General features: G+C 42.9%; 1 protein-coding gene across 1 annotated transcript; it reads right to left on the minus strand.

The window, feature by feature from the left end:
* Nucleotides 1–2,096: 2,096 nt before the first annotated feature.
* Nucleotides 2,097–13,136, minus strand: utp6 (UTP6 small subunit processome component). The gene is made up of 19 exons (XM_024385158.2): nt 12,874–13,136; nt 12,698–12,782; nt 12,563–12,604; nt 11,586–11,678; nt 11,415–11,462; nt 11,255–11,318; nt 10,320–10,438; nt 10,064–10,141; nt 9,907–9,988; nt 9,685–9,766; nt 9,420–9,595; nt 5,877–5,956; nt 5,649–5,726; nt 5,310–5,489; nt 4,040–4,120; nt 3,573–3,682; nt 3,303–3,369; nt 2,956–3,028; nt 2,097–2,632 (listed from the first exon to the last, which is right to left on the minus strand). The coding sequence occupies exons 1-19, from the start codon at nt 12,963–12,965 to the stop codon at nt 2,478–2,480; spliced, it is 1,785 nt and encodes a 594-aa protein (XP_024240926.2). The 5' UTR covers nt 12,966–13,136; the 3' UTR covers nt 2,097–2,477.
* Nucleotides 13,137–13,314: the final 178 nt, after the last annotated feature.

Genomic DNA, 13,314 nt, shown 5'->3' on the forward strand with positions numbered 1-13,314 from the left:
CAAGTTCATAGATTTTTTTGCTAATAAACAAAAGATATGTAAATATGGTTTCTGTTTTTCATGACTATTCAGACCATTTGCTATGAGACTCGAAATTGAGCTCAGGGGCCTCCCGGGTGGCGCAGTGTTCTAAGGCACTGCATCGCAGTGCTAGCTGTGCCACCAGAGACTCCGGGTTCGAGCCCAGGCTCTGTCGCATCCGGCTGCGACCGGGAGGTCCATGAGGCGACACACAATTGGCCTAGCGTCGTCCGGGTTAGGGAGGCTTTGGCCGGTAAGGATATCCTTCTCTCATCGCGCACTAGTGACTCCTGTGGCGGGCTGGGCGCAGTGCACGCTGACCAGGTCGCTAGGTGTACGGTGTTTCCTCTGACACATTGGTGCGGCTGGGTTGGTTGTCAAGAAGCAGTGCGGCTTCTCGACCTTCGTCTCTCCCAAGCCCGTACGGGAGTTGTAGCGATGAGACAAGACAGTAACTACTAACAATTGGATATCACGAAATTGGGGAGAAAAAGGGGTTACAAATAATAAAGAAAAGAAATTGAGTTCAGGTGCATCCTGTTTCCATTGATAATCCTTGATGTTTCTACAACTTGATTGGAGTCCACCTGTGGGGCCTCCCGGGTGGACATGATTTGGAAAGGCACACACCTGTCTAAATGAGATCCCACAGTTGACAGTGCATGTCAGACCAAAAACCAAGCCATGAGCTCAAAAGAATTGTTCGTAGAGCTCCGAGACAGGATTGTATCGAGGCACAGATCTGGGGAAGGGTACCAAAACATTTCTGCAGCATAGAAGTTCAAGGTAACACAGTCGCCTCAATCATTCTTAAATGGATGAAGTTTGGAACTGACCGTCCGGCAAAACTGAGCAATCAGGGGAGAAGGTTCTTGGTCAGGGGGGTGACCAAGAACCCGATGGTCACTCTGACAGAGCTTCAGAGTTCCCCTGTGGAGGAACAGCACCACAGCACCACCATCAGGCCTTTATGGTAGAGTGGCCAGACGGAAGCCGCCACTCAGTAAAAAAACTCGCTTGGAGTTTGCCAAATGGCACCCAAAAACTCTCAAAATTCTCCAGTCTGAATGCCAAGCGTCACGTCTGGAGGAAACCTGGCATCTAAACGAGGATCCTACGGTGAAGCATGTTGGTGGCAGCATCATGCTGTGGGGATGTTTTTCAGTGGCAGGGACTGGGAGACTAGTCAGGATCAAGGCAAAGATGAACAGAGCAAAGTACAGAGAGATACTTGATGAAAACCTGCTCCAGAGTGCTCAGGACCTCAGACTGGGGTGATGGTTCACCTTCCAACAGGACGAAGACTATAAGCACACCGCCAAGACAACGCAGGAGTGGTCTCTGAATGTCCTTGAGTAGCCAGAACCCGATCGAACATCTCTGGAGAGACCTGAAAATAGCTGTGCAGCAACGCTCCCAATCCAACCTGACAGAGCTTGAGAGGATCTGCAGAGAAGAATGGGAGAAACTCCCCAAATACAGGTGTGCCAAGCTTGTAGTGTCATACCCAAGAAGACTCGAGGCAGTAATCGCTGCCAATCGTTCAACAATGTGCTGAGTAAAGGGTCTGAATACTTATGTAAGTGACATTTCACTTTTATTTTGAATAAAATAGCAACAATTTCTGAAAACCTGTTTTTGATTTGTCATTATGGAGTAGGGTGTAGATTGAGGGGGTAAAACTATTTACATTTTAGAATAAGGCTGTAACCTAACAAATTGTGGAAAAAGTCAAGGGGTCTGAATAGTTTCCAAAGGCACTGTAATGGTACGAAGGATCAGGAGAGTGCAATGTTCTGACTGCAGATAAGTCTTGTGTAGAGCTAAATCTGTTTACTCTGTAATCAAGAAAAGGTTTCACAAAGCACTGGTTGGTGATTGGACATACTGCCATCCCTACGCTCCAATCTGAGTAAGCAAGTCAGGGGTCGTTCAGGGACAGGGTCATAATACTCACATGTATGTAAGTAGTCATGTGACGCACTGGTTATTAAAACAGAATAACGATAATCCCATGTGCTACAATGTGATATTGACCTACAGACAGAACACTGTAGAAACACCCTGACCAAGGAGACTATTCATGGTTTTATTTCAAGTTAACAGTGACAAAGTTAATGTTTTGTAAATACATAATGTCATTCTTACTGATGTGTACATTAACATAACTATCTTCAAAATGAAATGATTCAAGTTGTAAACTTGCATGAAACACCACGTCGTATACAAAATGCAAGGAAATGTAAAGTACAAATTTAACTTGTCATATAAAAACAGAACAGCTTGTTAACCCTGTCTCTATGTAGTTGCCCTTAACCACAGATCTACCCTAACCTTAACCATTAGGTTGATCAAATATATCTGATTCTGTATCAGTGGTTAGATCAACTTCTACCTACTCATCCGAACTGCAGTAAGCAGTTTCCTACAACACTGTTGGACCAGCGGGGGGTGTTCTAGATGTGTCCAGTCTGCAGCAGGGTGTACTGGGCAAGGAATCTCTCCACACTCTCCCCCTCCAGCATCTTCATGGCTCTCCAGTGGATCATCCCACAGTTTTCTGGCTGGCCGCTGGGCCCAAGCTCCTCTCGGATGTACTCCAGCCACAGATCTGGAGGGAAAAAGCCATATACAGTCCTGAGTGACCATCTCAACTTACTTTATCCCAGAAAACTACATGGAAGTAAAGGTTTATATGCATGCCATACTAAAACACCTCAATCAGCTAATCAAAGTTGCTGTTGAATCAGGTGTGTTAATGTTGGGCTGGAATAAAAGCCTGCAAACCCTGTAGTTCCAACCATGTGTGTCTTGTTCATTCTTCTACTGGCCTACTGGAAGTCTTTTAGTTGTTAGTGTAGCAACTGACATGCAATGATCCCTGTGGGACTTATTTGAAATGGGCTGCTTTGAATGCGCTTTTCAGAATCTCACCATCATCTGTGGAGCCAAATTCCCTCAGGGCTCTCTCATAGAAGTCCCTCAGGTTGCTCATCTTGGGAGTCTCCTAAAAGAACAGTCACACCATTCCAGTTAGTACACCAGCCTTGACAACGACCATAGGAGTTGGCTATACAGGACAAACAGATCTGAGAACAAAATCCTAACAGTAGTGAATAGGTAATCCCTCGATACAACATTTTGTACATAAAGCCACAACAATATGTGGCAATATTGGAACAACAAGCTAGTTTGAGACTATGCTTTGGTTGGTTGCAACATACATTTGTTAGAGCATGGACATGTGTTCTTGTTTCCCCATCCATTGTGACTCAACTCACTTGATTTTTCTCCATCTGGATCATTCTGGTGAAAAAGGCCTTGGAGAAGGGCCGGCTCTCATGCAAACTGGAAAATAAGAAAAAGGTACAGCTTTGTTTTTCCTTCTACAAAATGCTGAACTTAAATGCGTATTAATAAGTCATCTAAACGAGGATGCCTTGTTGTACAAAATAACTACTGTGAATTAGAATAATCATTGTAATGATTGCCTTCACAATGCAGAACTGGTGGGAAATGAATAATCTAATAGTACTATTCATATTCAGTACCTTGTGAAGGTCTTCCTGGCTTTCTTGTAGCCTCCGGCCCTGTAGGACCAGTCAAGGTACTTCTCCTTTATCTCCATGGAAACGGCAGGCACCACAGACAGCAGACCTCTCTGAGAGCAGAGGAGAAACGAACTGTTACAACTAATTCTCATCCAACCAGACATTGTATGTAGGGAAATATGGCTGTGTTTACACATATTGGTCTTTTGACCAATCAGATCAGCTCTGAAAAAGATCTGATGTGATTGGTCAAAAGATCAGAATTGGGTTGCCTATGTAAACACAGCCTATGAGGCACTACTGCTTTAGCACTATGACACAATGGAGGCTAAGAATGACATTGAACCAGAAAAAGCTTGGTCAAATCACTGTCTGGACAGAGCTTTGAATTATCACAAGTGTAAACTGGTATTGTATTAAAATGTGATAAACTAATGTAATTTGAGAGGTTGGGCTTGGTTCTGTACCTGAAACAGGGCCTCAGTTTCCTCTGGGCTCTGTGATGTCATGCTCCACTCCACCTGCAGCTGCCACAGGGGCAAACTCAACTGTCAACAGACAAGAACAGGGTGGTTAACATCAAGTAAGATGCTTCTTTTACATATAGAATATTTTCATGGGTTGCTGGGCTGGAAAATTGTTACCGGTAAGTACACTCAGATTTTTAAAAATTGTACCTTTATTTAACTAGGCAAGTTAGTTAAGAACAAATTCTTATTTTCAATGACGGCCTAGGAACAGTGGGTTAACTGCCTGTTCAGGAGCAGAACAACAGATTTGTACCTTGTTAGTTCGGGGATTTGAACTTGCAATCTTCTGGTTACTAGTCCAACGCTCTAACCACTAGGCTACTCTGCCGCCCCAAACATTTTTGTAACATACTCCCTTTCTCATAAACCTTAGTCAAAATGTTTTTTTACATTTTACTATGTTATTTCGCAACTCACATTCCCAGATCAAATATGTCTTTGTGACTACATAATTAAATAACGAATTGGAAGGTGACCATACGCCCCCTCACAGTCAGCCCCTTCTCGTTAGCCGCCCCTTATATTGCACAACACCCGTCATAACATTGATAGACTAGCTACAAGATCCATATTGCAATAAATTGCCCGAATTGATGCAATAACAATAAATAAAAGGATATGTTAATAACAATGTGGACCAGTTGTTTTAAACTACTACTACTAGTTTGTTTATGGGGCAATTGATGGCTACAATCAATCACCCATATTAGCAAACCTTTTCATTTCTCTAGTATAGGCTACTTAGCATGACGAAAAGTGATCGGTATGGTCGGTGTCGATAATTGATCGGTTTATCATCCCAGCTCTACTACATACTACCCACTGGGCACAGATGTCAGTTCAACGTCTACGAACGTGAAATCAACAAAGTCCTGGTACCTAGTATTAGTTATAGGTTTTTACAGTACCTGAAGAATTTACCTGTAAGGAAAGTCTACCCGGTATTAGTAATGGGGTTTAACAGTACCTGAAGCCATTCTGTCAGATTGCCTGTCATGTGATTTGACCACGGGAAAAGGAACTACCACGTAAATACTGCACTGGGGGGTTTGATTGAATTGAGCCCTTCCAGTCATATTGGAACTGGTTTCTAGCAGGGAATAGCAGTCATTTGATGAAGTTAATATGCTGTAGGAAATTATCTGGGACAGAGTTGGAGCTGCCCCACTTTCACAGCAGCCCTTAGTGACCGTGTGTGTGTGTGTACCTTGGGATTCACGTGTTTCAGGGCATCCTGGAATAGCTTGCCTGTGGCGCCACTCCCCAGATGCACCATCGTCTGCAGGGCCAGGCACCACACGTCCACAGATTGTCTGTAGCGCTGGGTGGCTGCCATGGCAACCGCAGCGGTCTGCTCCGAGTCTCCTGATGAGAGTAAGACCTGCAGCTGAACAGACCGATGGAGGGACACACGCACAGGAAACCGTTACATGTTGTGAACCTCATGTATCCTATTGGTTGCTATGCTGTATGTTTGTACGTTAGAAAGCCTATGTTTATACACTTGCTGTCCTAGATTTACTCTTGCCATAAGACATCTTCTTACCCAGTTCTTGTAGAAGTCCTCCTTCAGCAGTGAGGAGTCGTGGGCACGCTGAAGCACTGCCAGCAGCCTCTCCTGCCTCTGAGGGATGCCAACACACACACACAGGCCAGATTTCAGTCTTAGAAAAACCTACACTAATTTCACTAATACACTAGATCATCAATCTATCAATATTCTTCCCTAAAAAAGTGCTCATCGGCAATTATAGTCACGGTTTGAAATGCTAACCTTCTCCTTCAGCTCCTGGACGTTGGTTTTCCTCTTGAACCTCTCCAGGCAGAAGGACACGTAGCACGCCCACATGGCCTCTGGAACACAGCAGAGAGACCACCCATCACTAGAGTTGTTGCCGTGACTGGCAGTCATGAGTCATGACCGCAGTCAAATTCTACATGAAAGTTGAGTCACGGTACTCTCCTCCTATGCTCTCTGTACATGAAAAAGGCACTGATGCGTTGTTAGTACCCAAATCGCTAACGATGTCAGAAGGCTAACGGCCTGCTACTCAGTGCTTTATTGTCCCTCTAATCACTCTGACATGAATGCAAATGTAGGCTACAATGTTTGACCTCACTATGATCGATCAATTTGAAGAAGTTCAACAGCAGATTGAAACAGTGGAAAACATGGTCGTTGTGGATCTTGTTTCAAAGCCAAACAACGAAAAGGGACAGCGCTTTCTAAGGTGATGATTCATGCAAACATTTAAGACGTCGCATGTAGAACAGCCATATGCATAGACCTATATATGAGCCCAAGGCTGAAAAAAAATGGATTGCAGTTATACAATACTGCATATTAAGCACAGCAGAAAAACATGTTTTTTTAAAACTGATTTTAAGATGTACTTAGTACATAATTGGTGTAGGCTACAAACTCTAGTAATCCATTTTGAGTGTGGACTGCAGTATTATGCATACTGGATGGACTGGTTACCTTATGCTATGCTCTAAAACGTTCTCTCCATCAGTCTGGGAGAGAACGTATAGGCCTAGGACGGTGTTCCCCAAGCCTGGTCCTTGTGTAACCCCAACAGTACACATGGACAAGCACACCATATTCAACACATTGAGGGCTTGATGATAGGCTGACAAGCTGAATCAGGTGTGCTTGTCCAGTTTTACAATACAAATGAGTACTGGAGGACCAGGGTTGGGAAACACTGGCCCAGGCCGTGTGTTGCTTCGTTGATTGTGCAGGGCGGCCTACAATTATAGTGAATTTGTATTTGATATTATTAGGATTTTGAATAACCTAATAATATGGCATTTTAAAAATATATTTTATAATTAATAGGCTGACATATTACCTTTAGCTACAGAATATTTCACCACCGTGCGTTTCCATTTCCTCCTCTCTCCCTCATTCCTTTCTCCAGCGAGCAGAGAGAGGAGCCGTCGGCAGTTTAATGAAATATGTTTTGTTGTGAAAACGTGACTTTTGATGTTCCTGAATAGATTTCACTTGGTTTCCCAAATTAAGCACTGGGTAGCGGCAGGAAACAGGTTTGGAGACACCATGGCATACAGTTTGAGAGGAAGACGACCCGTCACGCAGCGAGAGGATGCTCCTCAAACAGTGGTTGATGCGTGGAGTGAAAGTTTTCTTAAAAGCCCAGACATCTCTATATGCAATCTAGTGTGAAAGCAGAGTTTTACTGGTTGCCACAACAAGCAGAGGATACCAGTGCTACTATATTATTCAGCTGATAATATACTATTATGAAATACATTTTCTTCATATCATGTTTCTTTACACCTGCCTAAAATAAATTATGGATTTGTGATGGTGTATATTAGTTGGAATTTGTTCCAAAGGCGGAGGCCTGGAGATGCTAACCGGGTTTGTTAATTAACCGTCAGTTGGCATGACAGTTACCGTCTGACAAAATTTAATGACTGCCACAGACCTACTCATCATTTACAGAGGGAAAACAATCATGGTGTTTGTAGAGATGGGCATGAGTAATCGAGTACACAAACAGACATCAAAACATGATGTTCAACCAGATTTTTTCTTCTTCAAATACGGTAAAACTATTTCTCATTTATTTCAGAACTTCTCAATATTAAAATGTGTTATATTGAGAGAACAGGTTTAACTATCACATTACAACTTCTTTATTTAAGATTTTAAAATATAAATGGCAAATATTTGATGGCAAGTGCTTCTGATTGGCTGGGGGGAGGGGGTTCAGGCACAGAGTGAAATGGGCACCATCAGCATGGTGGCCAAACGCAGTAAGGGTTGGAAGTATATTGCATAGTTTGCAATGCAAATATCAAGCTCTCCTGTCATAGCACAACTGTCACCATGAGAAATCATGCTTATCAAGCGCAAAGAAACTTTCTCGGAAGGGGACAAGCAGCAGCAATCTTGCACCGCATCTACTGTCACTGAAAAGCACCGCTGAGATCCCACCAGAGCCGAGCAGTTAACACAGCTCATTACTGTTTCAATTAATGATTCTCAAATGGCTTGTTTTTTTTATTGACTGAATAGATATGGGGCAATTTCAGTTGATTTTATTTACTTAACCCATCTTTACGTAGTCCTTTTGATTCCTAACAGAGGGCTTCTACAAGCAAGCGCCACCACTAAGGTTACTGCCTTTTTAAACATTGTGTTCCACAATATAATATAACCAGTTGATATTACGGTTTCAACATCTTAAATGGCACTTGTTTTTTGACTGAATATATCTGGGGCAATTAACAATTAGGATTTATCTGTATGATAAATTAGGCATTGTTGCGCACTGTTGGCATACAGACAAATGCCCCCAAAAAATCCAGTGCAGGCCTTGTTCTAAAAATATATTTTTTTATTTGAATACTCGAGTACCAGGAAAAAAAACTAATGCGAGTACTCGAACAGTAAAAAACAAAAAAAGAGAGTAAAATGCCCATCCCTAGTTGTTTGTGACCAACATGATTTGAAGCAGTGTCACCTGGACCCCAGATGACGGCATTAGCCCGCCTAGGTTTTGGAAGCAAATGTAACTTTTCAGGTCTCAGGCAAGGTTACCCATCACGAACGTGGTCCTCGAACCTCCTCCGTTACACTTCATCCAACACGTCACTTCTGTCGAGTTGTGTACTTATTGTATTGTGTCTATCTGTGTTGAGGTCTTTATTTGCATTATGTTATGTCTACCTGTGTTAAGTTTCGTGTTGTGTCTTACCCGTGTGCTTGTAATGTGTTGCGTTTCTGTCTAACCTGTGTTGGTGTGTGCATTTCTGTTGGTTGTGTGTACGTACCTGTGTTGGTGTGTGCATTTCTGTTGGTTGTGTGTACGTACCTGTGTTGATGTGTGCATTTCTGTTGGTCGTGTGTACGTACCTGTGTTGGTGTGTGCATTTCTGTTGGTTGTGTGTACGTACCTGTGTTGGTGTGTGCATTTCTGTTGGTTGTGTGTACGTACCTGTGTTGGTGTGTGCATTTCTGTTGGTTGTGTGTACGTACCTGTGTTGATGTGTGCATTTCTGTTGGTTGTGTGTACGTACCTGTGTTGGTGTGTGCATTTCTGTTGGTTGTGTGTACGTACCTGTGTTGATGTGTGCATTTCTGTTGGTTGTGTGTACGTACCGGTGTTGATGTGTGCATTTCTGTTGGTTGTGTGTACGTACCTGTGTTGAGGTATGCATTTCTGTTGGTTGTGTGTACGTACCGGTGTTGATGTGTGCATTTCTGTTGGTTGTGTGTATTTCTGTTGGTTGTGTGTATGTACCGGTGTTGATGTGTGCCTTTCTGTTTGTTGTGTGCACGTACCTGTGTTGAGGCTTTTCAGGCCCTCCTCGTAGACCTGGCAGCAGCGCTCCTCTCTCCTGGCGATGTCAGAGGCCCGCCCCTTGGCTGTCTGAAGCTCCTCCCCCACCGTTGCCTCCAGCTCCCGCTTGGCCATGAAGTCCCACGTCAGTGAGTCGTCTGTGTATTTGCTCTGCAGGCTGGGGACAGGACATTCAGCATGGTCAGTGTGTGTTGTGTCATGTTGAAAAATGAATACAGAGATCAGCAACCCAAAATGTAGCCGTACTCTTGTATAATGGTGTCCTGTAGTTCTTTAGTGAAGTCAAAGATGGCGGCGATGGTCAAAAGAGACAGGATGAAATCGGCTCCTGTGGACAGCACAGAGAAAACCATTAACATCTCCAAAACACTGTCTCTACTCTCTTAATAACCAAAGTAGACATATGAGATGACTGTTAGGCAATACAAATGGCATAGAACAAATACAATGCGATGGAATACAGCTCACCTTGGATTTTCCCAGTAGCATCTCTGTACACCAACTCGGCCAGTTTGCCACTCATGATCTCAGGGGAGAACTCGTACTCTCCCTGTAGAGTGAAGAGGACAATCAGTGACCCAGTACAAAAGAAGAAACTCAAATGTGTGTGTGTGTGAGTACTCACCACGTCCATCTCAGCCTGCTCCAGCTCCTTCTGTTGCTTCCTCAGTTTCTCAGCGTGCAACAGCTCCATACGGAAGTACTGTTCAGATAGAGACACGGGTATCAATCATCCTGGGGGTTTTAAGTGGTCCTGCTACATTTAGGCTTTTGTGAGCATTCATGTTTGCTACCACAGCACTTAGATTTCCATAGCATCTCAGCTTCGAGCCAAATATGGTAATTCTTCAATTAATTGAAAATCAAATGCCACTCTGTACCTCTTGGTAGACCTTCTTGCTTTCCGGGTGGAAGCGCAGGGCACGCAGGAACAGTTGTCTGGCGCTCTCTGACAAGTTTCTGTCCTCCAGCTCGCTCTTGGCAGCCATGATCCAGAGGGCTAGAGAAAGGAGAGGCCATCAATGATTCTGCTGACAAGGCTGCCATCCACTCAAACAACTGGGGCAATGATAGGACCCTGTGTAGTGTAGATAGTGGTCCTTTGCAGCTCAGTTGGTAGAGCACGGCGCTTGTAATGCCAGAGTAGTGGGTTTGATTCCCAGGAGTACCCATATGTAAAATGTATGCACGCATAACTAAATCGCTTTGGATAAATGCATATGCTAAATGGCTTACTATTATACACTAAGCGTACAAAACATTAGGAATACCTGCTCTTTCCATGACAGACTGGCCAGGTGAAAGCTATGATCCCTTACTGATGTCACCTGTTAAATCCACTTCAAAATCGGTGTAGATGAAGTGGAGGAGACAGGTTAAAGAAGGATTTTTAAGCCTGGAGACAATTGAGACATGGATTGTGCATTTGTGCCATTCAGAGGGTGAATGGGCAAGACAAACGATTTAAGCGCCTTTGAACGGGGTATGGTAGTAGGTGCCAGGCGCACTGGTTTGAGTGTGTCAAGAACTGCACCACTGCTGGGGTTTTCTACGCCCAACAGTTTCCTGTGTGTATCAAGAATGGTCCACCACCCAAAGGATATCCAACCAACTTGAAACAAGTCAACATGGGCCAGCATCCCTGTGGAACACTTTTGACACCTTGTAAAGCCCATGCCCCGACGAATTGAGGCCGTTGTGAGGGCAAAGGGGGGTGCAACAATGTGTTCCTTATGTTTTGTACACTCAGTGTATATTACAAGGACATATGCCATTGACGTGGTATGTCACCATAGTATAATGATGATAAATCTACCTGGTTTCTCAGGATGAATGGCAAGCATGGAGGAGAACACCTTGCTGAGTTGAACCTTTGTGTTCTATTTGAGGAGATAACAAAAATAACCGTTTCAGCACCAGAACACAACATTTATTCAATGTATACCAGTAAAGAACCAAAGATAACTTAAACTTACCCATTTCTTACAGAAAGCAATGTGAGAGAGCCACAACTGCACATCATCCTGCAAAAAGAGGAGATCTAATGTGTCTGTCCATTGACTTCTTTGGTGTCTTCTGCATAGCGCTGTTTGATATATTCAACATCCCGTAGCTAATAGCTAGGTCATATAGGGCTTGTACAGTACCTTCCATTTAGTTGTGGCCCTTCTGAAAATGCTGTTGATCCTCGAGATGATGGAATACTCTATCTCCTCTCTTTTGAACTGATAGCCGATGCGCTAAAAATGAAACATGATGAGGAACAAATATGAACTCCTGATACAGATATGAAATATTTCCATAGAACTTCAAGTGGATTTGCAGGATTTCATTGGTTGTAAACTATAGCATGATACCGAAAGTGGATATTATTATTAGTGGATTCTGTCGTTGCCATGGCGCTGTAAGGCAGCCAAACAGAGAGCTCTGTATATTTTGGATTTTATTTTTTTATATATATTTTTTTGATAAGTCATTGAGTGTTGATTGGATATATATCTGGTTGTTTCTACCCACATCAGACTCAGCACCGGCTTCTATTTAAATTAAAAAGTGGAACATTGCCTGTCCGACCTCAGAAACAGACAACTAGGCTTATATTAAGCTCTTCCTTATAAGACCTGACTGCATTGTGGAAATGGTAGAGTGTTCGTAGTGAGGATGACTACTGCTCTGGATTGATGTGTGGTGAGCTTTTTTGTGCCATAGTAATAAGTGCAGAGACATCACCCAAGTGGGTGCACACGTCCAGGCTACAGAGAGGTTGAGCTGAGGACGACATCTGGGCCACCAAGCCAACTCCATCACAGGAAGGCTACAGATAGGCTGAGGACAACATTATGGCCAGCAAGCCAAATTAAATGCATCACCATCACACCAATGGGTTGCCAGAAGCACCAGTCTGCCATGAGCTGGCACACGGCGGAACTCTCCGAAGCAGGCTTCATCAACATCACTTTCATTGTTTTGTTAATCTACCTAATTGTTATTCTCTTTATTTGTAGGCCTATACCACAATTCAACTTGTAGCTGCAAATGTGTAGCCTACAAAATGAAATGAACCAATGAAACAAATCCAATCCAAATCATGTATATAATAGTTCATATGAGATTCAAAACTTACTGATCTTCTCTTCTTTATCAGCTCTAATACATTGATTTCATACTGAAAGAAATAAAACAGATTAATAAATTGTTATTGTTTTTGATTGCCCATACTCACATTTTCAAGCTGTATTCACTGGTATTTGGCACTCACCTGAATGTATGCAATGAAGTCAACTTTGGTTATGATCAATCGATGCAGTTTGTATTCTAAAGCTGTCGCCCTTTTTAGCATGGATCTGTAATTGGAAAATTAATCGGATTTAATACAACTTCAAAGATTTTTGCCAACATTGCTAGTTAGCTAAGCTAGAGTGTTTTTCATCTTACTTGACTTCTTTTTTGCTGAACAGTCCCACTCTCTCCAACTGTTCCAACTCTGGGATTCGATTCTCGATCCGCTGTTGGACTATCTCAGCCATCGTCACTTACTTGGTGCTTTAATTTTGACTGCCTTCTGTTGTAAATGTTATTAAAGTATTCCGTAAAAACAAGAATAGTTTAATAATAACTAAATTAGCCCAAAAGCATTTTTCACACGTGTGGAAGTTGTGATTGCTGTACTTCCGGTTCCGTGCTTCAACTGGGTCCGTGCAAAAACATGTGAATTTACAATAAATTACCGTTTGACAAGCGAAAAACTCGGCATTGGTCTTTATTATTAGACCATGCATTATAATCAGATGTAATGGTCTGCATTTACATTCACCATAAAACTATATAACATAGACAGTACATTTCCTATTTCATCAGTTTTCTGGTTTGCATAAG

Source organism: Oncorhynchus tshawytscha, linkage group LG02, assembly GCF_018296145.1.
Source record: "Oncorhynchus tshawytscha isolate Ot180627B linkage group LG02, Otsh_v2.0, whole genome shotgun sequence".
Classification (NCBI taxonomy): Eukaryota; Metazoa; Chordata; class Actinopteri; order Salmoniformes; family Salmonidae; genus Oncorhynchus; species Oncorhynchus tshawytscha.

Bases quoted from the DNA above. Each gene is read 5' to 3' on its own strand.
- utp6 (XM_024385158.2), bottom strand. From the start codon at position 12,965: ATGGCTGAGATAGTCCAACAGCGGATCGAGAATCGAATCCCAGAGTTG. The intron at 12,783-12,873 runs GTAAGATGAAAA...TTCCAATTACAG, and splicing joins TTCAGCAAAAAAGAAGTCAA to ATCCATGCTAAAAAGGGCGA. The intron at 3,029-3,302 runs GTGAGTTGAGTC...CTGTTCTTTTAG, and splicing joins TCCAGATGGAGAAAAATCAA to GAGACTCCCAAGATGAGCAA.